A 24491-nucleotide genomic window follows, 5' to 3' on the forward strand; every position below is an offset into this window, starting at 1 on the left:
AAGAAGAAGAAGAAGAAGAAGAAGAAGAAGAAGAAGAAGAAGAAAGGGATCCACAGCCAGGCAGTGGTGGCCCATGCCTTTAATCCCAGCACCTGGGAGGCAGAGGCAGGCAGGCAGATCCACTTCCTTTTTCTTTATACTACTATACTATATCCAACTTTCCTACTAAGAGTGTATTTGTGCACAGTTATTTTTCCTGTACTAAGGAATGAACAGGACTTTTTGCATATGAGTAGTCAAGCTGATTTACAAATCAGCCCCTTTTCCTTTTGGGGTGCGTGTATGTTTGTATACATGCACATAAGTGCTTAAGTATATTCATCTGGACGCATACATGAGGTGGCCAAAGCAGAACCTTCTGCACTTTCCACCTTATGGCCTTGAGGCAACAAGGTCTTTCACTGAACCAGAAACTGACTCTTTGGTTTAGGCTGGTTGTCCAGCAAGCTCTCGGCATCTTCCTGTATCCAACCCCCAGTTTTAGAGTAGCCGCGTCCTTATGTGGGTGCTGAAGACTTGAACTCAGACCCTCATTCTTGCAGAACAGAGTCCTTCCCCACTGAGCCATTTCCATAGTCCTCTCTTTTACTTTTTATTTTGAGACAAAGTCTTTCTAAGTTTCCCAGGCAAGCTCTGAACTTGCATTCCTACTATCTACACCTCCTAGATAACTGAGATTATAAGCAAGCACTGGATGTTCTTCCAAAGGGGTCCAGGTTCAATTCCCAGCACCCACATGGCAGTTCACAAATGTCTTAGTTACTTTTCTATTGAGGTGACAAAATACCATGACCAAAGCAACTTACCAGAAAAAAAAAAAAAAAAGCATTTGATTTGGGGTTCATGGTTCCACATGATTGGAGTCCATGACTACCACAGTGGAGAGCATGGTAGAAGGCTGGCCATCATGGTGCTGGAGCAGAAGCTGAGAGCTCACATCTCCATCCACAAGAGCAAGGCAGTGAACACTAACTGGAAAAGTTATAGGCTTTCGGAAACCTAAAAGCCCTCCCCCAGTGACACACCTCTTTCATCAAAGCCACACCTCCTAACCCTTCCCAAACAGTTCAACCAAGTGAGGACCAAGTATTCAAATATATGAACCTGTAGGGGTCATTCTTATTCAAATCATCACAACCTAGTTTCAGAGGGCAACAATAGAACAGATGAAGCAGCCCATCAAGCTGCCCTGGAAATTGGACCTCTCTTGCCCCTGACTTCCCTGGAACCAAAGGATCCTATATTCCCTGACCACCCTAAGTAATCTCAGCTAGGAATTTGCCCATGTCCTAATGTCATGATGGATGGTGGAGAAGAGCAGATTACAAACTCATTGAGCCAGAACAAATGGGAGTGCGCGAACTTCAGAAGAGCCACTGCTTTTCCCACATGGGCATCCGGAGAACGCAGGATTTGACATGACATGATAATATCAGGATTAGAGGTGCCAACTCTAAATAAATGCAGAGATAGCTGAGATTGTCAAGTACTGCAAAGCCTGCAAGTGAGACACAAAGCCTAGAGTCTACTGAAACAGAGGTAAAACCAGACAAATTTAGATATAAATATTTACTGATGTTTATAGATACCTTTTCAGGTTGGTTTGAGGCTTTCCCCACCAAGCATAAAACTACATTCATGGTGACAAAGAAGCTCTTAGAGGACGTACTGCCAAGGTATGGGCTTCCTCAGATGATAGGGTCAGACAATGGACGAGCTTTTTTTGTTCCAGGTAAGTAAGGAACTATCCAATATTCTAGGGATTAATTAGAAACTTCATTGTGCATATAGACCCCAAAGTTCAGGACAGGTGAAGAGAATGAACAAAACCCTAAAAGAGACCTAAACTAAACTGACCTAAGAGACTGGCAATGACTGAGTAACTCTCCTTCCCTTCGTTCTCTACTGGGTATAAAACTCCCCTTACCAGATGGGACTCATCCCTTTCAAAATCATGTTTGATATACCCTCTGCCTCCTATTATTCTTAACATACAGGCAGAGGTCATCGCTGAGTTCGAGAATTGCCAATTGCTAGATGATCTCAAAGGTACCCAATGGGCTCATAAACATGTTTGGCCTAAACTTCATATTCTCTATAAAACAGGCCCCCCTCCCCTCACCCTAAAGGTGACAGGATTGCAGCATGAAATCATAGAACTGTTTACAGTTCAAGACTAGCAGGAGGAAAATTCAGCTCAGGACTCCCTCCTGTCTCCCACTGATGAGGCCCCTACCCAAGCCCCAGGGACACCACAAGGCCTGAGTGAGGACAACCCTAGCCCCCTATAAAATATAGTAATAACTTCAGGAAGCCCCATGATTAGGCCTTCTAGTCACCAGAGAAAGGGGGAATGAGATACTAAATCTTTTTGGTTCAGTCTCCATCTTAGAGAACCTGACCTAAGATTAAACTCAAGTTAACTAACAGGCCAGTAACTAGCACTAGTTTCCAGGCTAACCCCCAACAAGACCTACACCTAGCACCAGTTTCCAGGTTATTCTCCAACAAATCTGCACCTCCAGGTTACAAGCCCGCCCCTGATTTCACTTCCTGACAACCACCAATTAGGAGGAAAACAGAAGTGAAGTTTATGGTTTGGCTCCCAGAACCAGCCAGTTATGTTAAAGACCATAATGGCCCCCCAGTCAGATGTGTACCAGGCTAGATAAACCCTTCTTGCCTCCATAAATTCATGCCTGAAACTGGGCTCTGGGCCCCCTCCATTCTCCTGTGTCAGAGACAGTGGTGTGGCACAAGCTCAAGCTTGAATAAAGAGACCCTAGTGCCATTACATGGGATTCAGAAGTAGTCTTTTTGGGTTCATGAACATTTCCTGGCACAACAACAAGAGAGCTTATGATTAGACTACAGCTATCTTGAAGGCTATCCCAAGCCATAACAACACAGTCCTTCCCAAATCCCTAGAGTAGACAGACTCAGATTTTCTACTATATCCACCAGCCATCCAAGCAGATCATCTCTAAAAATGAAAAACTAAGCTGCCTGTCTGTAATCCCAGCATTTGGGAGGCAGAGTCAGATGTTTGACGCCAGCCTGATCTACAGAGTGAGTACCAGGATAGCTAGGGCTATGGGGGTGGTGGGGATAAGAAAGGGAGAGGGAGAGGGAGAGAGAGAGAAAACACACACATTAAAAAATTCCATTTAATAATAATAATTTTATCTGGGCCAATGCCAAAACCTAGAAGTGACAGGTTAATAAATTATAATAAAATTCTAAAATAATAGTTATCTCTGTGACAAAATTTGAAAATTTGATGAAATCTTAAAAGAATAAATGCTAGCAGTATGCCCCTTAGTGCAAGCAAGTCAGGACTGGCTATTTAAACAAAGATCATTACATTTCCAGCCCAGTGAAATTCATGCTGTTCAAGTAGAAAGGTCAGACTGCACTTCTCACCTTGCCAAAAGCAGACGCTCCAGCACATATGTGTGTGTAACTGAACTGCTTCTGAGTTTCCAAAATCAATGGTGTGAGTTCCTCTGAGAATTAAACACATTTGGTGAAACACATTTCATGCTGTCTTCATAATCATATATCGAGCAGAAGAGACACTACATTTTTCCACTAGAATACCTCACCTGGAAGGAGGCCTTTGTATGCATCATGCTGAGCCACCAGAACCTTTGCTACGCCAGCTACTTTACATAGATCCTGTACCACCTGTGATAAAGAGAAGGGTTTCTAAGTATCCACCAAAAGAAACAATGAACCAACACTGTTAAGTTTTAACCAAGCATAAAATCTTAATGTCCAAGTATGAAAAACTACTTTTTGTTTGTTTTGAGATAGTGTAGAGGTATAAATAAGAATGCCACCCATAGGCTCATATTCGTGTATGCTTAGTCCCCAGCTGACCAGCTGATGAACTCTGTGAAAGGATTAGGAGTTATGTTCTTGTTGAAAAGGTGTGGCGTTGGGGGGGGGGGGCAATATGGGGTTGAGGTTTCAAAAGCCCACACAAGACCCAGTCCTCTCTCTCTCCTTCCCCCTACCCCTAATCAATCAAATGAAGAAAATGCCCTATAGACTTGCTTACAGCTGATCTTATGAAGTCATTTTCTCAATTAAGGTTCCCTCCTCTCTGATATGTTAACATAAAACTATCTAATAGAGTCAATAAAGATAATTTAAAAAAAATAAAAACACTGCTGTATTGTTTTTTGTTTGTTTGTTTTGGTCTTATTTTGGTACTCTTTCTCCCCAGAAGGGTCTTGTTACCAGCCTTAGCTGGCCTAGTATTCACTACGTAGCCCAGGCTGGCCTTGATTTTGCAACAGTCTTCTACCCTCAGTCTCCAGAATACGATGACTACAAATATTCCACCACACTAGGTTTTTTTTTAATTATTCTTTTTAAAATAACATTTTTAAAAATTAGTTATGTGTATGGGGAGGGCATATATGTACACAAGAGTACAGGTGCCCAAGGAAGTCAGAGGTGCTGGGTCCCCTAGAATTAACATTTCTGACAGACGAAAGCTTGTCAACACGGGTGCTGGGCATCAAACCTGGATCCTCAGCAAGAGGAGTCTGCATGCTTAAACACTGAGCTATCTCCCCAGCCCTTTCTAAAAAATTCTTTAAGAAAATTACAAGCTAACTGATTTTACTATGAACTGACATAATCACTATAAAAATTCTTCCTTAAAAAAACAAAAGAACTGGGCTAAAGAAACAACTCAGCAGTTAAGAGCACTTGCTGCTCTCAAAGGTGACCTAGGTTCAGGTCCTAGAATCTAAATGGCAGCTCAGAACTACCTGTAACTTGATATTTAACCATTTGCAGTCTTGTGTATTTCTTGTTCTTATTTTTAAGAAAGGTGTCTGCTAATAATGTAGACAGATTTTATTTTTGTATTGTTTTCTTCAGCTGTTAATCATAAACTGAAAGTGATTATTCTATGTAATACTGGACATTTGACAGTTAAAAAGAAGTTCTGTCTCTCTACACACACACATGCACGCGTGTGCGCATATAAGGGTGTATATATATATATATATATATATATATATATATATATCCAAGCCAATAAAACATGTTAGACTCAGGACCTGTTAAAAGTGAAGGTAGAACTTCTCTAAAGTTGACTGCACTTAATTTGACAATAATTTCTTTTGAGAATAAGATTAATAATTCCAAGAAATAGAGAGAAATCTTCAATTACAGCCCATTGTCAACACGGAGTTTCTGCCTACACATATATATTTACCTTCAACAAAGGAAGGTATTTTCTTGTTTAACTTCTCATTTTTTCCTGTTTAGAATGAAGTAGGGATTCTGAGAGACCTGTGACTACTCTGATTTTCTGTACAAAAGGCAATTAGCATTCTTCCTTTAAAGTAACTTTAATATGAGTGGTTTCTGCTTATCAGTCCCATCAGCCATCACTGTCTTCCATTTGCTAATTCACTGATGACTGGGCACAAGAAGCTGTGTCTCCTAAGCTTTTCTGTGGACTAAAAGGCTCCACAGTATTCACTGAGAGGACGACCCAGGAAGACTCTGCTGGGCTCACACTGTCTTACACAGAGATGCTCCAGTATTTAGCATCTCTGGTTTCAAGAAAACTCCCAATTAAGAAACCCACTTAATTCCAAAGTTGCTACACATCAGCCTGGATATAAAGAGGAACAGAATGTCCCATTAGAACTTTTTTTTTAACTGTCAAATTTCCAGTACTACATAGAATAATCACTTTCAGTTTATGATTAACAGCTGAAGAAAACAATACAAAAATAAAAATCTGTCTACATTATTAGCAGACACCTTTCTTAAAAATAAGAACAAGAAATACACAAGACTGCAAATGATTAAATATCAAGTACTTTAAAGAAATTTTAAAGTAGTTAAAAATCACAGCAAAACAAACAGATCTAATATCTGTTTATATTTTAAAACTGAGCAGACCAAAAAAAAAAAAATTGGCTTAACTGTATTACCAGACATTGTGGTAAACAGTATAAGATTCAATAATCAGCTGGGTGGTGTTGGTGCACCCCTTTAATCCCAGCACTTGAGAGGCAGAGAGGCAGGGAGATCTCTGAGTTTAAAGAAAGCCTGGTCTACAGAGCAAGTTCCAGGACAGTCAGCCAGGGCTATACAGAGAACCCTGTCTCAAAAAAAAAAAAAAAAAACTCTAAGAAAAAGGTTCAATAACCATCAAGAGGAGTGAGATAAAGAAACCTACATAACCCAAAACCTGCTGAACAAAGTCCTATAAACACCAATTTCACTAAAGGAATTAGAAGTGACACTAGCATTCTAACCTGCATCACCATGTGTGCTACATCAACAATTTAATAAAATATGTAGCCTGCTAAAAAGAAACATTCTGTCTCTACACTTACTCTTCAGAGGGCCAAACCCCCTGGCACACACTCAGCAACTCTGACATAGTGGAGGGGAACTGGCATCTAAAGCTCTGTAGTCTTAATAGGCTCTTGTCTGCACAGCAGAATAAAGTTTCCCAAGAGTTACTTTCCAAAGTTGTTATTTAACAACCACAACAAAACCAACATTTACCACCAGCCATAATTTGAGAACAGGAAGTAGATTTGAATTCTTCTACCAATTAAATATTAGCATTCCTGATACTTTGCCCAGATTGACTACTTTCTGGAATTAGAAGCAATTAACAAGTGTACTCATCAGTAGAGAAAGAATCTGCTATTAACCTCTAAGGGGACTCAGATACCATTCTACTTGGTACCTGATGGCACAGGATGGTGCCAGCAGAACTAAATCAGGCATTCCACCTCATTTTGAAAGACAAAATGCTTCATGAGAAAACATTTTGATTCTTTTTTCATACACAATAATATCTGTGACACTGGCCATTTGATGAGGACTAGAGCCCAGTTAGAGTCAGCATAATAACTGTTGCCATCTTTCACTGCCTCTTGATGGAGATTATATTTGCTATGGCTGACCTTAAAAAGCTCTCACCTTGTCACACTTGGTTCCAGCTACTAAGCAGGACACTTCACCTCCAAGACGTCCAGCTGCAGTGATGGTATTTAGAGTAATGGGCGCTAGAGAATCATTTGCATGCTCAGCTATTACCAAGGTACTCTGAAAACGGAGCAATGAGGCCTAAAAGAAAAGGAGAACATTAATGCAGTCTTTCAGGATAACTGTTATGCATGTGGGCTTTAAAGAAAACATTTTGATATGCAATGCTCAGTTTTTTAAGTGTATTAATAAAATATTCCCTTATAGCATAAATTAAGCTATCTACCTTTATAATATCAGACCTTTACCTAACAAAAATCAAGAACTCTTATGACAACTTGACACAAATTAGAGTTATCTGAAAGAAGGGAACCTGAATTGAGAAAATACCCCCATAAGATCTGGCTATAAGGCATTTTCTTAATTAGTGATTAATGGGGGAGGGTCCAGCCCATTTTGAGTGGTTCCATCCCTGGGCTGGTGGTCCTGGGTTCTACAAGAAAGCAGGTTGAGCAAGTCAGTAAACAGCACCCCTCCATCACATCCTGCCTCCAGACTCCTGTCCTGCTTGAGTTCCAGTCCTGATATCGTCCTTTGATGATGAAAACCAATGTGGAAGTGTAAGCCAAATAAACCCTTTCCTTCCCAACTTGCTTTTTGGTCATGGTATTTCACTGTAACAATAGATATGCTAAGATAGTTTTTTTCTGTCTTATATCCTTCTCTCCTTCCTTTACTTTATAGTGTTTTTTCTAGATAGGGTTTCTTTGTATAGCCCTGGCTAACCTGGAACACTCTGTAGACCAGGCAGGCCTCAAACTCAGAAATCAACCTCCAGCAGCCTCCTGAGTGCTGCAATCAAAGGCATAGGACACCACTGCCTGGCTTAAAATGCAAATTTCTTAACACACACACACACACACACACACACAAAAGCATATCAAAACAATTTTGCCACTATGTCCAATAAATATCTGACAAAGACCTCAATTGTAAAATCCTTAAACACAATCTATTAACTGTCAAGCTAGGAATTGGACAAATTCTATCACTATTTACCTTCAGTTACACACCAGACTTCTACTAAGAATATTGAGACATTAGTATATTCAGAAATAATGGGTTTGAATCAGTTACTAAAGTTGATTCCCATTAATCTGGGAGAAAATCATTCAATATCAAAGTAGCTAAAATCAGAATCCTATTTTTAAGAGATGACACAAAAGGTTGGAGATGGTCATTCCAGTCTGAGCCTGTGCCCTGTGCAGACCTTGGGTGCTAGCTCCGAAACCAGTCCCACAACACAGAGAGGAAACTTGACTCCCAGGTGCTCTAACACACCCAAGACCACAGGATCTCAGGAGCTTGGTCACACCAGGGTTTCAGGATTCTAGAATCAGCTTCACTCCCAGGAGCTCTGACACTCCCAGAATCTCAGAATCGCAGGATCACAGAATCACTGGATCACAGAGACAGCTGAACTCTGAGGAGTTCTGATACAACCAGGATCAGGAGGGATAGGTTCCAGTCAAAGACAGACAGGGCAGGTAGCACTAGCAATAACCAGATGGTGTGAGGCAAGCTTAAGAACATAAGCAACAGGAACCAAGATTACTTGACATCAAGAGAACCCAGTTCTCCCACCATAGCGAGTTCTGGGATATACCATCACAGCAGAAAAGCAAGATTTGGATCTAAAATCACTTCTCATAATGATGCAAGAGAACTTTTAGAAGGACATAAGTAACTCCCTTAAAGTAATACAGGAGAACACAGGTAAACAGCTAGAAACCNTTAAAGAGAAAACACAAAAATCCCTTAAAGAATTACAGGAAAGCACAACCAAACAGGTGAAGGAACTGAACAAAACCATCCAGGATCTACAAATGGAAGTAGAAACAATAAAAAAATCACAAAGGGAGACAGCCCTGGAGTTAGAAAACCTAGGAAAGAGATCAGGAGTCATGGATGCAAGCATCACCAACAGAATAAAAGAGATAAAGAGAGATCTCAGCTGCAGAAGATACCATAGAAAACACTGACACAAAAGTCAATGAAAATGCAAAATGCAAGAAGTTCCTAACCCAAAACATCCAGGAAATCCAGGACACAATGAGAAGACCAAACCTAAGGATAATAGATATAGAAGAGAGTGAAGATTCCCAACTTAAAGGGCCAGTAAATGTCTTCAACAAAATTACAGTAAATGTCTTCAACAAAATTACAGAAGAAAACTTTCCAAACCTATGGAAACAGATGTCCATGAACATACAAGAAGCCTACACAACACAGCCTACAGAAATAGATTGGACCAGAAAAGAAATTCCTCCTATCAAATAATAATCAAAACACCAAATGCACAAAACAAAGGAAGAATATTAAAAGCAGTAAGGGAAAAAGGTCAAATAAAATATAAAGGCAGACCTATCAGAATAACATCAGACTTCTCACCAGAAACTATGAAAGCCATCTTGGGCAGATGTCATACAGGACCCAGCATTTTGCTACATACAGGAAATGCACCTCAATGACAAAGACAGACACTACCTCACGGTAAAAGGCTAGAAAACAATTTTCCAAGCAAATGGTCCCAAGAAACAAGCTGGAGTAGCCATTCTAATGTCGAATAAAATTGACTTTCAACCTAAAGTTATCATAAAAGATAAAGAAGGACACTTCATACACATCAAAAGAAAAATCTACAAAGAATAATTCTCAATTCTGAACATCTATGCTCCAAATGCAAGGTCAGTCACACTCATAAAAGAAACTTTACTAAAGCTCAAAGCACACATTGCACCTCACACAATAATAGTGGGAGACTTCAACATCCCACTCTCATCAATGGACAGATCCTGGAAACAGAAACTAAACAGAGACACAGTGAAACTAACAGAAGTTATAAACCAAATGGATTTAACAGATATCTACAGAACATTTCAACCTAAAACAAAGAATGTATCTTCTTCTTAACACCTCATGGTACCTTCTCTAAAATTTACCATATAATTGGTCACAAAACTGACCTCAACAGATGCAAAAAAATTGAAATAATCCCATGAAACCTATCAGATTACCACACACTAAGGCTGGTCTTAAATTCCAACAAAAACAACGGAAAACACACATACATAGAAGCTGAACAATTCAATGATAACTTGGTCAAGAAAGAAATAAAGAAATTAAAGACTTTAGAATTTAAGGAAAATGAAGGCACATCATACCAAAACTTATGGGACACAATTAAAGCAGTGCTAAGAGGAAAACTCATAGCTCTAAGTGCCTCCGAAAAGAACCTGGAGAGAGCTTTCACTACCAGTTAACAGCACACCTGAAAGCTCTAGAACAAAAAGAAGCAAATACAATCAAGATGAATAGACTACAGGAAATAATCAAACTCAGGGCTGAAATCAACCAAATAGAAACAAAAAGAACTATACAAAGAATCAACAAAACCAGGAGCTGATTCTTTGAGAAAATCAACAAGATAGATAAACTTAGCCAGACTAACCAGAGGGCACAAAGACAGTATTCAAATTAACAAAATCAGAAATGAAAAGGGAGAGATAACAACAGAAACTGATGAAATTAAAAAAAAAATTTTTTTAAAAGAACAAAAACACCCACATCAGGTCCTACTACAAAAAAACCTATACTCAACAAAACTTGGAAATCTGGATGAAATGTGTTGTGGATAGCCTTGGGGCTAATTATATTTGATATTAATTCTGTTCTCCTGAGAGTGGCTGTGAGCAAGGAATGAGTCAGCACTCAGGTGATTTCTTGTAAACCTGCTTCCCACCTTAATTTGTAAAATAAAGGAGAGCTGATGATTGGGCAGATAAAGGAAAGGTGGAGAGAGAGAGAGAGAGAAGGAGAAAATGGAAGAGGTAGAGGGCTTAGAGGAAGAGGAAAGGAGGAGGAAAATGAAAAGCAGAGCAGAAGCCCATGGTCTAAGGGGTCTCATCGATGTGGAAGATGGAAGTGCAACAGACCCTACTACAAAAACCTCTACTCAACAAAACTTGGAAATCTGGATGAAATGGACAATTTTCTAGACAGATACCAGGTTCCAAAGTTAAATCAGTATCAAATAAACCATCTAAAGAGTTCCATAACCCCTAAAGAAATAACAGCATTCATTAAAAATCTCCCAATCAAAAAAAAAAAAAAAAAGCCCAGGTTTTAGTGCAGAATTCTGTCACTCCCAAGAAGACCTAATACCAATACTCTTCGAACTATTCCACAAAATAGAAACATGAGGAACACTACCCAATATGTTATACAAAGCCAAAATTAGTCTAAACCACACAAAGACCCAACAAAGAAAGAGCAACTTCAATTTCCCTTATGAATATCAATGCAAAAATACTCAATAAAATTCTCACAAATCAAATCCAGAACACATCAAAACAATCATCTATCATGATCAAGTAGACTTCATCCCAGGGATGCAGGGATGGATGGTTCAATATACGTAAATCCATCAAAGTAATCCACTAAGTAAACAAACTCAAAGGGAAAAAAAACACATGATCATCTCATTAGATTCTAAGAAAACATTTGACAAAATTCAACATGGTAAAAGTCTTGGAAAGATCGGGAATTCAAGGCCCATACCTAAACATAGTAAAAGCAATATACAGCAAACCAGTAGCCAACATCAAACTAAATGGAGAGAAACTTGAAGCAATCCCCCTAAAATCAGGGACTAAACAAGGCTGCCCACTCTCTCCCTACCTAGTATAGTACTCGAAATCCTAGTCAGAGCAATTAGAAAACAAAAGGAGGTCTAAGGGATACAAATTGGAAAGGAAGAAGTCAAATTATCACTATTTGCAGAAATATGATAGAATGCTTAAGTGACCCCAAAAATTCCACCAGAGGACTCTACAGCTGATAAACAACTTCAGTAAAGTGGCTGGATATGAAATTAACTTAAACAAATTAGTAGTCTTCCTCTACTCAAAAGGATAAACGGCTGNTTTCTAGACAGATACCAGGTTCCAAAGTTAAATCAGTATCAAATAAACCATCTAAAGAGTTCCATAACCCCTAAAGAAATAACAGCATTCATTAAAAATCTCCCAATCAAAAAAAAAAAAAAAAAAAAGCCCAGGTTTTAGTGCAGAATTCTGTCACTCCCAAGAAGACCTAATACCAATACTCTTCGAACTATTCCACAAAATAGAAACATGAGGAACACTACCCAATATGTTATACAAAGCCAAAATTAGTCTAAACCACACAAAGACCCAACAAAGAAAGAGCAACTTCAATTTCCCTTATGAATATCAATGCAAAAATACTCAATAAAATTCTCACAAATCAAATCCAGAACACATCAAAACAATCATCTATCATGATCAAGTAGACTTCATCCCAGGGATGCAGGGATGGATGGTTCAATATACGTAAATCCATCAAAGTAATCCACTAAGTAAACAAACTCAAAGGGAAAAAAAACACATGATCATCTCATTAGATTCTAAGAAAACATTTGACAAAATTCAACATGGTAAAAGTCTTGGAAAGATCGGGAATTCAAGGCCCATACCTAAACATAGTAAAAGCAATATACAGCAAACCAGTAGCCAACATCAAACTAAATGGAGAGAAACTTGAAGCAATCCCCCTAAAATCAGGGACTAAACAAGGCTGCCCACTCTCTCCCTACCTAGTATAGTACTCGAAATCCTAGTCAGAGCAATTAGAAAACAAAAGGAGGTCTAAGGGATACAAATTGGAAAGGAAGAAGTCAAATTATCACTATTTGCAGAAATATGATAGAATGCTTAAGTGACCCCAAAAATTCCACCAGAGGACTCTACAGCTGATAAACAACTTCAGTAAAGTGGCTGGATATGAAATTAACTTAAACAAATTAGTAGTCTTCCTCTACTCAAAAGGATAAACGGCTGAGAAAGAAATTAGGGGAATGACACCTTCACAATAGTCACAAATAATATAAAAATACCTTGGTGTGACTCTAACCAAGCAAGTGATCTGTATGACCAGAACTTCAAGTATCTGAAGAGAGAGATCAAAGACCTCAGAAGATGGAAAGATCTCCCATGCTCGTGGACTGGCAAGATTAATATAGTAAAAATGGCCATCTTGACAAAAGCAATCTAAGATGCAATCCCCATCAAAATTCCAACTCAATTCTTCATAGAGTTAGAAATAGCAATTTGCAAATTTATTTGGAATAACAAAAAACTATTCTCAACAATAAAAGAACCTCTGGTGGAATCACCATCCCTGACCTCAAGCTGTACTACAAAGCAAAAGTGATAAAACAATCAATCAAACAAACAAACAAACAAACAAACAAAACTGCATGGTACTGGTACAGCGACAGGCAAGTAGATCAATGGAATAGAATTGAAGACCCAGAAATGAACCCACACACCTATAGTCACTTGATCTTTGACTAAGGAGCGAAAACCATCCAGTGGAAAAAAGCATTTTCAACAAATGGTGCTGGCTCAACTGGAGGTCAGCATGTAGAAGAATGCAAATCGATCCATTCTTATATCCTCACAAAATTGCAAAGCTTCTGTAAGGCAAAAGACAATGTCAATAGGAAAAAATAGCAACCAACAGATTGGGAAAAGATCTTTACCTATACTACATCTTATAGAGGGCTAATATGCAATATATACAAAGAAGTCAAGAAGTTAGACTCCAGAGAATCAAATAATCCTATTAAAAAATTGGGTACAGAGCTAAACAAAGAATTTTCAACCAAGGAATACGGAATGGCTGAGAAGCACCTAAAGAAATGTTCAACATCCTTAGTCATCAAGGAAATGCAAATCAAAACAACCCTGAGACTTCCACCTTACACTAGTCAGAATGGCTAAGATCAAAAACTCAGGTGACAGCAGATGCTGGCCAGGATGTGGAGAAAGAGAATACTCCTTCATTATTGGTGGGATTGCAAGCTGGTACAACCACTCTGGAAATCAGTCTGGTAGTTCCTTTAAAAAGTGGACATACTACTACCTGGGAACCCAGCCCTACCACTCCTGGGCATAAGATGTTCCAACATGTAATAAAGACATATGCTCCACTATGTTCATAGCGGCCTTATTTATAATAGCCAGAGAAGCTGGAAAGAACCCAAATGTCCTTCAACAGAGGAATGGATACANAAAATGTGATACATTTACACAATGGAGTACTACTCAGCTATTAAAAACAATGAATTCATGAAACTCTTAGGCAAATGGATGGAACTGGAAAATATCATCCTGAGTGAGGTAACACAGTGTACTGGCTGGTTTTGTGTGTCAACTTGACACAGGCTGGAGTTATCACAGAGAAAGGAGCTTCAGTTAGGGAAATGCCTCCATGAGATCCAACTGTAAGACACTTTCTCAATTAGTGATCGAGGGGGGAGGTCCCCTTGTGGGTGGGACCATCTCTGGGCTGGTAGTCTTGGGTTCTATAAGAGAGCAGGCTGAGCAAGCCAGGGGAAGTAAGCCAATAAAGAACATCCCTCCATGGCTTCTGCATCAGCTCCTGTTTTCTGACCTGCTTGAGTTCCAGTCCTGCATCCTTTGGTGATCAACAGCAGTATGAAAATGTAAGCTGAATAAACCCTTTCCTCCCCAACTTGCTTCTTGGTCATGATGTTTGTGCAGGAATAGAAATCCTGACTAAGACACAGTCACAAAAGAACACACATGGTATGCACTCACTGATAAGAGGATATTAGCCCCAAAGCTGGGACTACCCAAGATACAATTCACAGACCACATGAAGCTCAAGAAGAAGGAAGACCAAAGAATGGATGCTTTGGTCCTTCTTAGAAGGAGAAGAAATACTCATGGGAGCAAATATGGAGACAAAGTTTGGGACAGAGACTGAAGGAAAGGCCATCCAGAGACTGCCCCACCTGGGGATCCATCCCATATAGTCACCAGATGCAGACTCTATTGTGGATGCCAAGAAGTGCATGCTGACAGGAGCCTGATATAGCTGTCTCCTGAGAGCCTCTGCCAGAACCTGACAGATACAGAGGCAAATGCTCACAGCCAACCATTGGACTAAGTGCAGGGTCCCCAATGGAGGAGATATAGAAAGGACTGAAGAAGCTGAAGGGGTTTACAACCCCAAAGGAAGAACAATATCAACTAACTAGACCCCCCCCCCCGAGCTCCCAGAGACTACCACCAACCAAAGAGTACACTTGGAGGGACCCATGGCTCCAGCCGCATATGTAGTAGAGGATGGCCTTGTAGGGCATCAGTGGGAGAAGAAGCCCTTGGTCCTGTGAAGGCTCAATGCCCCAGTGTTGGGGACTGTGAGGGTGGGGAGGCGGGGAGTAAATGGGTGGTTCGGGAAACACCCTCATAGAAGCAGGGGGGGGAAGATAGGGTAGGGGGTTTCTGGGGGAGGGGTGACCAGGAAAGGGGATAACATCTGAAATGTCAATAAAGAAAATATCCAATAAAAATATTAAAAAAAAAAAGGTTGGAGATGGTAAAGGCACCTGCCCTACGCATCAAGTCCTAAGTTCCACCCCAGACTCATGGTGGAAAGAGAGCACTGATTCCACAAGTTGTCTTCTGACCTCCAAGTGTGTACTGTGGCATGTGCATGCACCTTCAGCTGAAAGATGTAATTTTAAAAAGTTTTAAAGACACCAATGAGCAATTTTGCTGGTGTTTCAACTATTTGGATATGCTTTAGAATTAAAAGGGGGGTGAGCCGAACTCATATCTAACTCTAACTAGCACAGAATATCAAACCACCAAAACATAGTTCATGGTCACCCAGGATATTTTCAAAAAAAACCAAGAAAGAAAAAAATAACAAACAAGAACTATCCCCATGCTCAAAGATTTCATGGGAAGTAAGATTTGTTCGTGAATAACCAATAGTAAGATGGTTTTTCAAATGAAGAAAAGCAAACAGTGAAAGGTGCAGATCATGAAGTAAAATCAGGAGAGGAAAGGAAGTAAGCTTAGGGGTCAACGTGACAAGATGAGAAATGGCAGCAGAGATTTGAGGAAAGAAGAAATATTCTATCTGATCGTGTAGAACTGCATGAAAAATGGAGAAAAAGAAAGATCAAATAGCACAGGCTTCACTCAACAAAATTGTTCACTTCTACAACAGGAGTGGAGAGCTGCAGATCTTTGATTGTTTGTTGTTACAGAAGCCTTCTATGACCCTCTTTCTCAACTGTGATTCTGCAGTTATCAATACCATGGCAAAAGTATTGCCCTCCCTTGCCCTTTCAGTCAGCAGGAGCTGGATCATAGACTTACACATTGTTTTGGCTACAGTGCAGACCAGTCATTCACATGGTCCTTAGCATCAGCAGATGCTACTGACCTCAGCATGGTCTCCTGTGGCAGTGTAAAGCACGGACGTCAGCTCAGTTCTATGCCACTGCATGAGCCCTGGACACCAATCACAACCATTGTAGGCAGCACAGGCCAAGGACATCAATGTGGCTTCAGGTGGCAGCATAGGCACCAATATGGCCCTTGCCTGGCATTACAGTACACACCTTTAATCCCAGCACTCAGGAGGGAGGCAGAGGGACTCTATTAGTTTGAGGTCAGCCTGGCCTACAAAATTTAGTTCCAGGACAGCTGACAATGTTACACAGAAAAATTAAAAAGTCTCAAAAACCATCCACATGAACTTCTAGCTTTAAAGCAGCTTAGGGCAGAAAATGGATACCAAAGTGGCCTCCACAGAGGCCTTTTAAGGAGGTCCAATCCAGAAAATCAACCGTCCTTCATCTTGGACATCCTGTTATTGCTCAGGGCCAGGCCAATCATGCAGCTGGGCAGCAAGTTCCAGAGCTGAGTTGGAATGCCAGCTCAAGGTTGCTGCACACCACCCTGTCAGCCCTAGTCATCTCCCACCCATCCACTGCAACCTTCTCACATGTCTGTTATCATGACTCTAGTTCTGCCACTCTAGCACTCACTCTAGCGCTCCATTCCTCTGTCTTTCCTACCTCTCCATTAAATATCTATTTGTTGTAGTTACTCTACAAACTGCAGTGTGCCACATAGCCTTTTTTTTTTCCCCAGACAGCTTTGCATACAAATATTCATTGCAAGGAGTTGTTGGTCTGGTTCATGGTTTTTGGTTTCTGAAGCATGATAAATATTGGGCCATTGCTGTGACTCCTCTCAGATATCCTGATGTTGCCTAAAGTCAGGGTGATTGTGCAGCCAAGTAGGGCTTTCTGGGGCAGGTTCTGTGTGAGGTCCTAGCTGTTGCACACCTCCATGCCCTCAATGTCTGCCATCCCAGACTTTGCCAGGCTCAACCTTTGTGTCTGTAGCCTGTGGGCAGCACTGCTGACCTGTGCCTTCTGTCTCTCACAGGCCACAGCTACAGTGGTTCCATGAGGGAAGCCAGCCTGTAGGCCTAGAGCCAGCCCCATTCAGCAACGACCTGTTTCTATGGGCCCTCCAAAGGGATGCATATCTCTTTGTCAACAGCCCCACTGCTCATCAGGAATGACTTTTGTGTTTACAGTCTGCTGGCTGAGACAGAACAACACAGGGTACAGACCCATCATTCTTCTGGTTCTATTCAGCCATCTCCTTGTGGTTTTGTGTGTCCACACTTTAAAAGCATCTACCCATAAGCCTCCTCCATCTTCTTTATTTAGTTGTTCTGGTGCTATTGATGATCTTACAGACTCCTTTTTTGCTCCTAGGAACCCCCATGGGCCTCTCATATTCCAAGGAGCTATGCAGCAGATGCTGGTGGCCACAACCATCTTTCTCCTCCCCCTTATATAGATAGTTTTAAATAATCAATTAATGTGACATATTTTGTTCCTACTTCAGCCTTAGAAACACCATATTAAAAATAAAAACATGTTAACACACAGGACCTGACAGAATGAAAACAATGGTAAGGTGACTGATTTCAAACAGTCAAAAGTAAAAAAATGAACATTTTAATTTTAGATATATTTATTGTATGAATGTTTATCTTACATGTATCTATCTATACACACCTCCCTGAAACCTATAGAGCTCAAAGCAATCTATCAGATCCCCAAAACTGGAGTTATGGATGGTTGTGAGCCATCATGTGGGTGCTGGAACTCCAGCACTCTTAACTACTGAGAAATCTCTCCATCACATAAAAAAAAAAAAAAGTATCTTGTGTGTAGATACATATACACGCATACCATACTGAGCATGTGGAGATCAGAGTATAACCTAAGGGGGTTAGTTCTCTTCACCATGTAGATTCTAGGGACCTGTCAAATTACAACTGGCAAGCTTGATGGCAAGCACCTCTGCCCACTAAGCCATCTCAATGACCTATACTTTTAATCTAAGAAAAAACTTAGCTGGGTGGTACAGACCTGGAATCTCAGCTGCTAATAAGTCTAAAAATAGGAAGAACACAAATTCAAGGCCAGCCTTGGCTACAAAGTTATCAATCTAAATCAAAATAAAAAGTAAAAAGAAGCTGCATATAATGACCAATGGTAGGATACTTGTCTAACATCCCTGTTACCACAAGCATAAAAATATAAAAAGTTAAAGGAAACCATCATTTTCATTACTGTGTAGTAAGAAGCTTAGTAAACTTCAGTTTCCTAAGACTTCACAATACCCTTTTAGACTTTCTCCAGCCCCCAAAGGAGTTTATGCTCCCCAAATACCTATTCATTCTTCCTACACTGATCCTTTTAATGTGCTTAGCATGTATCTTCTCCAAGCTACCAAACAGGCAGGGATTGCTTTCACTATGAATTCAGTATCTACTTTTGTGCCTGGCATATAAGTGACACTCAGTGAAGGCTGAGAGACTAAATGAAAAGGTTCCCCAAAATATTTGAAACCTAAGAAGCAACAGTTCCTAAACTGTCTCTAAGTTAGTCACTGCTGTGACGTTACAAGAAGCAACTTAATGAAAACAGGATTTGTTCTGGCTCTAGCTGAAGAAGGTAGAGCTCATGATGGTAGGCAAGATGGCAGAATTCACAGGAATGGAGCACGATGCTGGGCTTCCTTCCTGGAGCAGAAGAGAGAAATGAATGCTGGTGCTCAAGTGGCTTTCTCCTTCTTCCTTATTTATTCCACTTAGAAGATCAGTCCAAGGGATGCAACCACCACTTTCAGGACAGGTGCCCCTCCTCACTTAAACAACTCTGTGAACACATTCACAGACAAACCCAAAGATGGGACTTATTAATGCCTACATGGGTTTTGCTTTATTTTTTAAAGACAGGATCTCAATATAGCCCCAATGGCATGGAATTCAATATATAGACAAGGCTGACCTCTAGCTCAAAAGATCTGTGTGCCCCTGACTCCTGAGTGCTGGGATTACAGATTAGTGTTACTACATTGGGCTCCCTAATCCAATCAAGTTGACAATCCAATTGGTCATCACAAGGCAGTACATAACTTGCTAAGTCACTGACATAGATAACCCACCATGCTTCTTGAGAATCTATCTAGATACTGACTACACTTAGTTCCAAACAGTAAAATGTATTTTTTCTTTCTTTTCTTTCGCATTCCACCTATTTGCCTATATAAAGCTGACTGGTCTGTTACTGAGTAGCATACTTCTTGAGTGCAGGGTTTAAGGAGACCATCACTCTCCCTATCCCCTCTGAGAGCCACTTCTCATCCACAGACCCCTTACTAGCTTGCCTTTTTCTCCTTTACTCACAGCAAGCTGGCTTCCATCTCTTCCACGGCACTAAGCAATCTCTTTGATCACAAACACTCTTGATGAGCTAGTCCAGTGCATACATCCTGGCCCTTCTCCTACTCAAACTCAACTCTACTGACACTATTTTGTTTACAGTGAGTTTCTTAGCATTCTCATCACTGCAACTCCAAGTTCTAGCACCCTAGCAAACCTCCTCATAGTCTAGAGTGGTAAAAGCTGCACTAACCTATTTCTTCCCAACCACCTTTAAGAAAGCAAATGGAATGAGGACACAGGGAACAGGTACAGAGGGGAGGGGAAGGGAGTGAGACTTTGTTTTGTTTTTCCTTCTTAGCTAAAAAACATTGCCAAATACTATGTAAAGGGATTAAATAATATATACTTAAAGTCTTCTATTCCTACTTAACATACATTTTGTCATAATAAAATGTAGATTACATTTCTGTACTTAAACTGCTTTAACCTCTTTAGTAATAAAACATAGAAGCTTTCAGCCATGACTAGAAATGTCATATGACATTGATTATAATATTAAAAACAGTCAATTTACTTCATTTTAAAAACAGACAAGACTCTTAGTAGACACATTGGCAGACAGCATTAATTTTAATGAAATCACTTTTTGCAATAAATTTTGTTTCAGAATCACACAAAAATTGGCTCCCTTCTTTCAAAATGAAATTTAAATTTGCATGTGAATCATAGAGTTCAATATCATTCATCAATGTTCGACAATGGGTTCTGAAAAATGTCCTGTCCTTAATAGTTCACAGCTTCTCAGTCATGACAGATGCTCCTTCCTGTCTGCCAATGAACACAGAAACAAGAGCACTCAAATGACCTCAAAGTATTGCTTAACTTACTACATAAAACATTTTTTTAGGCAGGCTCTTACTAACCGACAAAAATTTTAAAAACAAATTAATAATAACTCATATACTAGCTCAGCAAGAATACCAACTGCAAATCCTAGACTATTTTATTTGAGTGCACTCTCTAGCTGTACAACTTGGTACAGACTTGCCTTCACTGATGGGTGTCCTAACAGAGTGACTATACTACCAATATTTGATACCCAGAGACAGGAGGATTACTATAAGTCTTAGGCCAGCCAAGTCTAGGCAAGACCTTATCTCCAAAAGAAAAATAAGCAAAAGCACCTTCCTTCAGATGGCTTTGAAGATCCCCTCCAGAAGGGCATTGCTCAGTGACACAGGTCAGCTGAAACTGAAATGACTTGGGTAGTAAAAATGTCACCAGGAAAAACATGGTGCCAGGCGTGGTGACACGCGCCTTTAATCCCAGCACCCGGGAGGCAGAGGCAGGTGGATTTCTGAGTTCGAGGCCAGTCTGGTCTACAGAGTGAGTTCCAGGACAGCCAGGGCTACACAGAGAAACCGTCTGGGGGCGGGGGGCAACAACAACAACAGAAAAAAAAAATGTCTTTGTGTTTGTGGGTTTTTTTTTCTTTTTTAAAAGAAATAACAGCTACAGAGGTTTAGGGGTTTTTTGTTTGGTTTTTTTTGTTTGTTTGTTTTTTTAATTTAAGAGTAGAAGCTGGAAAGAGAGCTCAGTGGATAGATAAAGCACTTGCCTAACCTAGCTGAGTCTGAGGAAAGAAGTTTGAATCTCTAGAACCATGGGTGGTTTTTTTTCTGTTTTTTAAAGCAGATCTATTGGCTGCCTGTAATCCCTGACTTAAGGGCAACTTCAACAGCTAGAATACTCAACTCCTGCATGCTTCACACATTAATACACACACCTGCACCTACATATGGCAAACACAAATACATCACAAACATAAACATGCAAAAAAAAAAGCAGAGATTTGAGATAAACCATTTTAGCTTTATAGTATCGCCCGTTATTTCTCAATCAAGTGTTAAAACTAGTATGTGAAAGTCTGTAAGAAACAGCTTTACACAGTCTCACTCTATCTTTGGAGTTTGTTACAAATTACACAGAGGGTATTTACTTAACATTTGGAAAACCTGGAAAACAATTTATTACCTAAGTAACCTAAGTTAAGATCTTTATTAGTTGGGACAAACTAGTGTTATATGCCACCTCTTACAATGCACTGAGAGCCCAAATCACTTCTGAGGTTCCTGACAACAATATAGGATATACAGGATGCAGTCATGAGGGAAATGTCAGGCAGACATAAATTGGGTGACAGTCTACAAAACACAAGGCCTACACAAGGCCTGTGCTCCATAAAAATGCCAATGTCAAATTGAAAGGTCAAGGAACTTTTTTGTTTGCTTGTTTGTTGTTGTTGTTTTTTTGGTTTTTTTGTTTTGTTTTTGTTTTTTGTTTTTTGGTTTTTGGTTTTTTGAGACAGGGTTTCTCTGTGTACCCCTGGCTNTCCTGGAACTCACTTTGTAGACTAGGCTGGCCTCGAACTCAGAAATCCACCTGCCTCTGCCTCCCAAGTGCTGGGATTAAAGGGGTGCACTTTTTTTTTATTTTTTAGGAACTTTTCTAATAAAGACTAAATCAGCATGAAAACCAGAGGAACTGGGCTACCTTGTGTATGTGTTCGTGCTGTAAATCTGTGATTTGTCTGTTTTTGTTGTACTATGAATATAACAGAAGGCATGGGCTCTACTACAGAGCGAATTCCTTAGCATCATCCTCATAAAATACCTAGGGACCATTTAGAATTAAAGGGAATGTCTAGGACACACTAATAGTTTAGAAAACAATGTGTGTACACTGAGAGACGAAACATGTGTCAACTGTTAACACACTGTGAAATTCGAGGAAGGGTTCTGGGAAATGGTGAGGTTGGGTTTTTTTTTTGGGGGGGGGAGGGTTGGCCACTTTTCTGTAAACCTGTAATTATTTTAAAATTTAAGAAGTTAGAATATGTGTGGGGGGTCTATTTGAGTGTATTCACACCATTTTGTTTCGTGCTTGCAGTTCAAATCTTAAAAATATTAATGACTTCAGACACAGTACTCTACTACCCTTGACTTCTAATTTTAAAAATAGGCCAAGGTCACAATTCTTGGCAAATCACAACAAAGGTTTGGCAATGCTGCCCATGTGTGAACACTGGCTACGTGGACTTTCCCCCCACTAGTTCTACAAACTTACCAAATTCTAAATTCTCCTTGCCACAATTATGCTGAGCATAAAACCTATGCACAAAATTGCTTTGCAAGTACTGTACAGGTTTTCAAGTCAGGTACTGCTGATGGAACCCCTCCCCCCAAAAATGGCTTTCACTTGCTTATTCTCTTATAGAAAGGAGATTTAAAAAATCTCGTGGAAGAAAGATGGGCTAGGATCCTGAACGATGTGTTTTAATTTTTTTTTTTTTTTAACAAGGAGTGGCAACATTTAATGGAACAAGAAAGCAAAGCAGGGGCACCAAAAAAAAAAAAAAAAAAAAAAATCTTCAAACTTCCAAGAAGCCCCATAAGTTGTTGTCCCAGACAGAAAAATATCCTAGTGGTGATTGGGGTAAAAGACACTAAAATGAAAAGTACGTATAAAAGTTACAAAACGTCTGGATAACTTGCAGGCCAAGGCTGCCGAAATTGCTTCTCTAGCAACCTTAATGTAAATCAGAAAGATCTACAAGCTCCTTGGAACTAACTGGTCAGCCTTCAACTGCTGTCCCCTTACTGCACTCCGACAAGAAAAAAAAAATTGGTTTTTTTTTTGTTTTGTTTTGTTTTGTTTTTTTCTGTTTTTCCCAAGTCCTCGGAAAACACAAATGGTAAACTTCGTCACCACGGAAAGAGTCCCCACTACCAAGTTTCCAGGCTACTGAGGCAACATCAGTCTGCGACTTCTCCGGACTGGATCCCAGGCTGGTACGACCCAGCCCCTCCTCCACTCAGCCCGGTCCCACCAGCCCGGCCGGCCGCAGAGCACTCTGCCCCTACCCTTGACAGCGGGCGTTCAGGGCAATCACCGGGGGCCCAGATTTCGAACTCTTCCCCGAGAGGCTCCGCGGCGGCATCTGGTCCCTTTTGGGGGGCGCAGCTCCCCTCCAGGCGCGAGAACCTAGAAGCCCCAGAGTGCCCCCCGCGAGAGCCAGGGCCGTGGGAACCCGGGCTGGGGCAGCGCGACCCGGAAGAGGTCAAGGGCGGAGGCTCCAGAACTTTGACCCGCGTCCCGGGCACCGCACCGACTGTCTACGCGGACGGTGGGAGCCGTGGGAGCCCGTGACCTTCGCCGGGCAGGGTCAGCAGGCTGCGGCTCGGAAGTCACCTGCTCGGCCCTCCCTGTCGGGACTCACCGCCCGCCGGAGCTGCCCAGGCGCCGCTGCTCGAAACATTGTCTCTGTTCTAGTCCGCCCCGCAGTACCCTCAGCCTCAGAGACCCGGAGCGCGCGGGAGCCGCCTCCTCCGCCGCCGCCGCCGCCGCCAGAGAACCGAACGCTCGCGAGACGCGAGCACGAGAGCTGACAGCTTAGCCCAAGACTGCGGGGGCTCGCGCTTCCCGGGAGCCCATTGGGCGGCCACGCAGCCAATGCGGAAAGCGGGAAGTTAGAGGCGGGACTAGGGAGTAGGGCAAAGGTGAGGGTGTGCGCCGAGACGCTGGCAGTGCGCGCCACGCCCGCCAGTTGCTTGGCTCTGTTCCACGACCGTCTCGGACTTTCGTGGCTAACGTTGTCTGGACTAACTGGCCTGCTGTACGCAGCTTTCTTTCCACCCGTGAAGGGAACCCCCTCACTCCAGTCCTTCTTTTCCTCGCTCATTTACGCCCAGTATTAGCTCTGCACGTGTAATGTGCCAACCAAACAGTCGCAGATGAGAATTGTGAACGTGCATTAATTAGGTGTCGGTCCTGGAGAACTTACGGGACTC

At 41.1% G+C, this 24491-nt stretch overlaps 1 protein-coding gene across 1 annotated transcript in view; it reads right to left on the bottom strand.

Moving 5' to 3' along the window:
- The window catches only part of Etfa (electron transfer flavoprotein subunit alpha), a 65533-nt gene extending 41473 nt beyond the window's left edge, over nucleotides 1-24060 (bottom strand). Inside the window, exons 1-4 of the mRNA XM_021206696.2 lie at nucleotides 23921-24060; nucleotides 6973-7119; nucleotides 3606-3687; nucleotides 3424-3506 (exon numbers count right to left, since the gene is read on the bottom strand). Coding sequence (XP_021062355.1) covers nucleotides 3424-3506; nucleotides 3606-3687; nucleotides 6973-7119; nucleotides 23921-23959 — 351 coding nt within the window. The 5' untranslated portion in view covers nucleotides 23960-24060. The remainder of the gene's footprint in view (nucleotides 1-3423; nucleotides 3507-3605; nucleotides 3688-6972; nucleotides 7120-23920) is intronic.
- Between the last annotated feature and the right edge of the window lie 431 nt (nucleotides 24061-24491).

This window comes from Mus pahari, chromosome 10 (assembly GCF_900095145.1).
Source record: "Mus pahari chromosome 10, PAHARI_EIJ_v1.1, whole genome shotgun sequence".
Taxonomy (NCBI): Eukaryota; Metazoa; Chordata; class Mammalia; order Rodentia; family Muridae; genus Mus; species Mus pahari.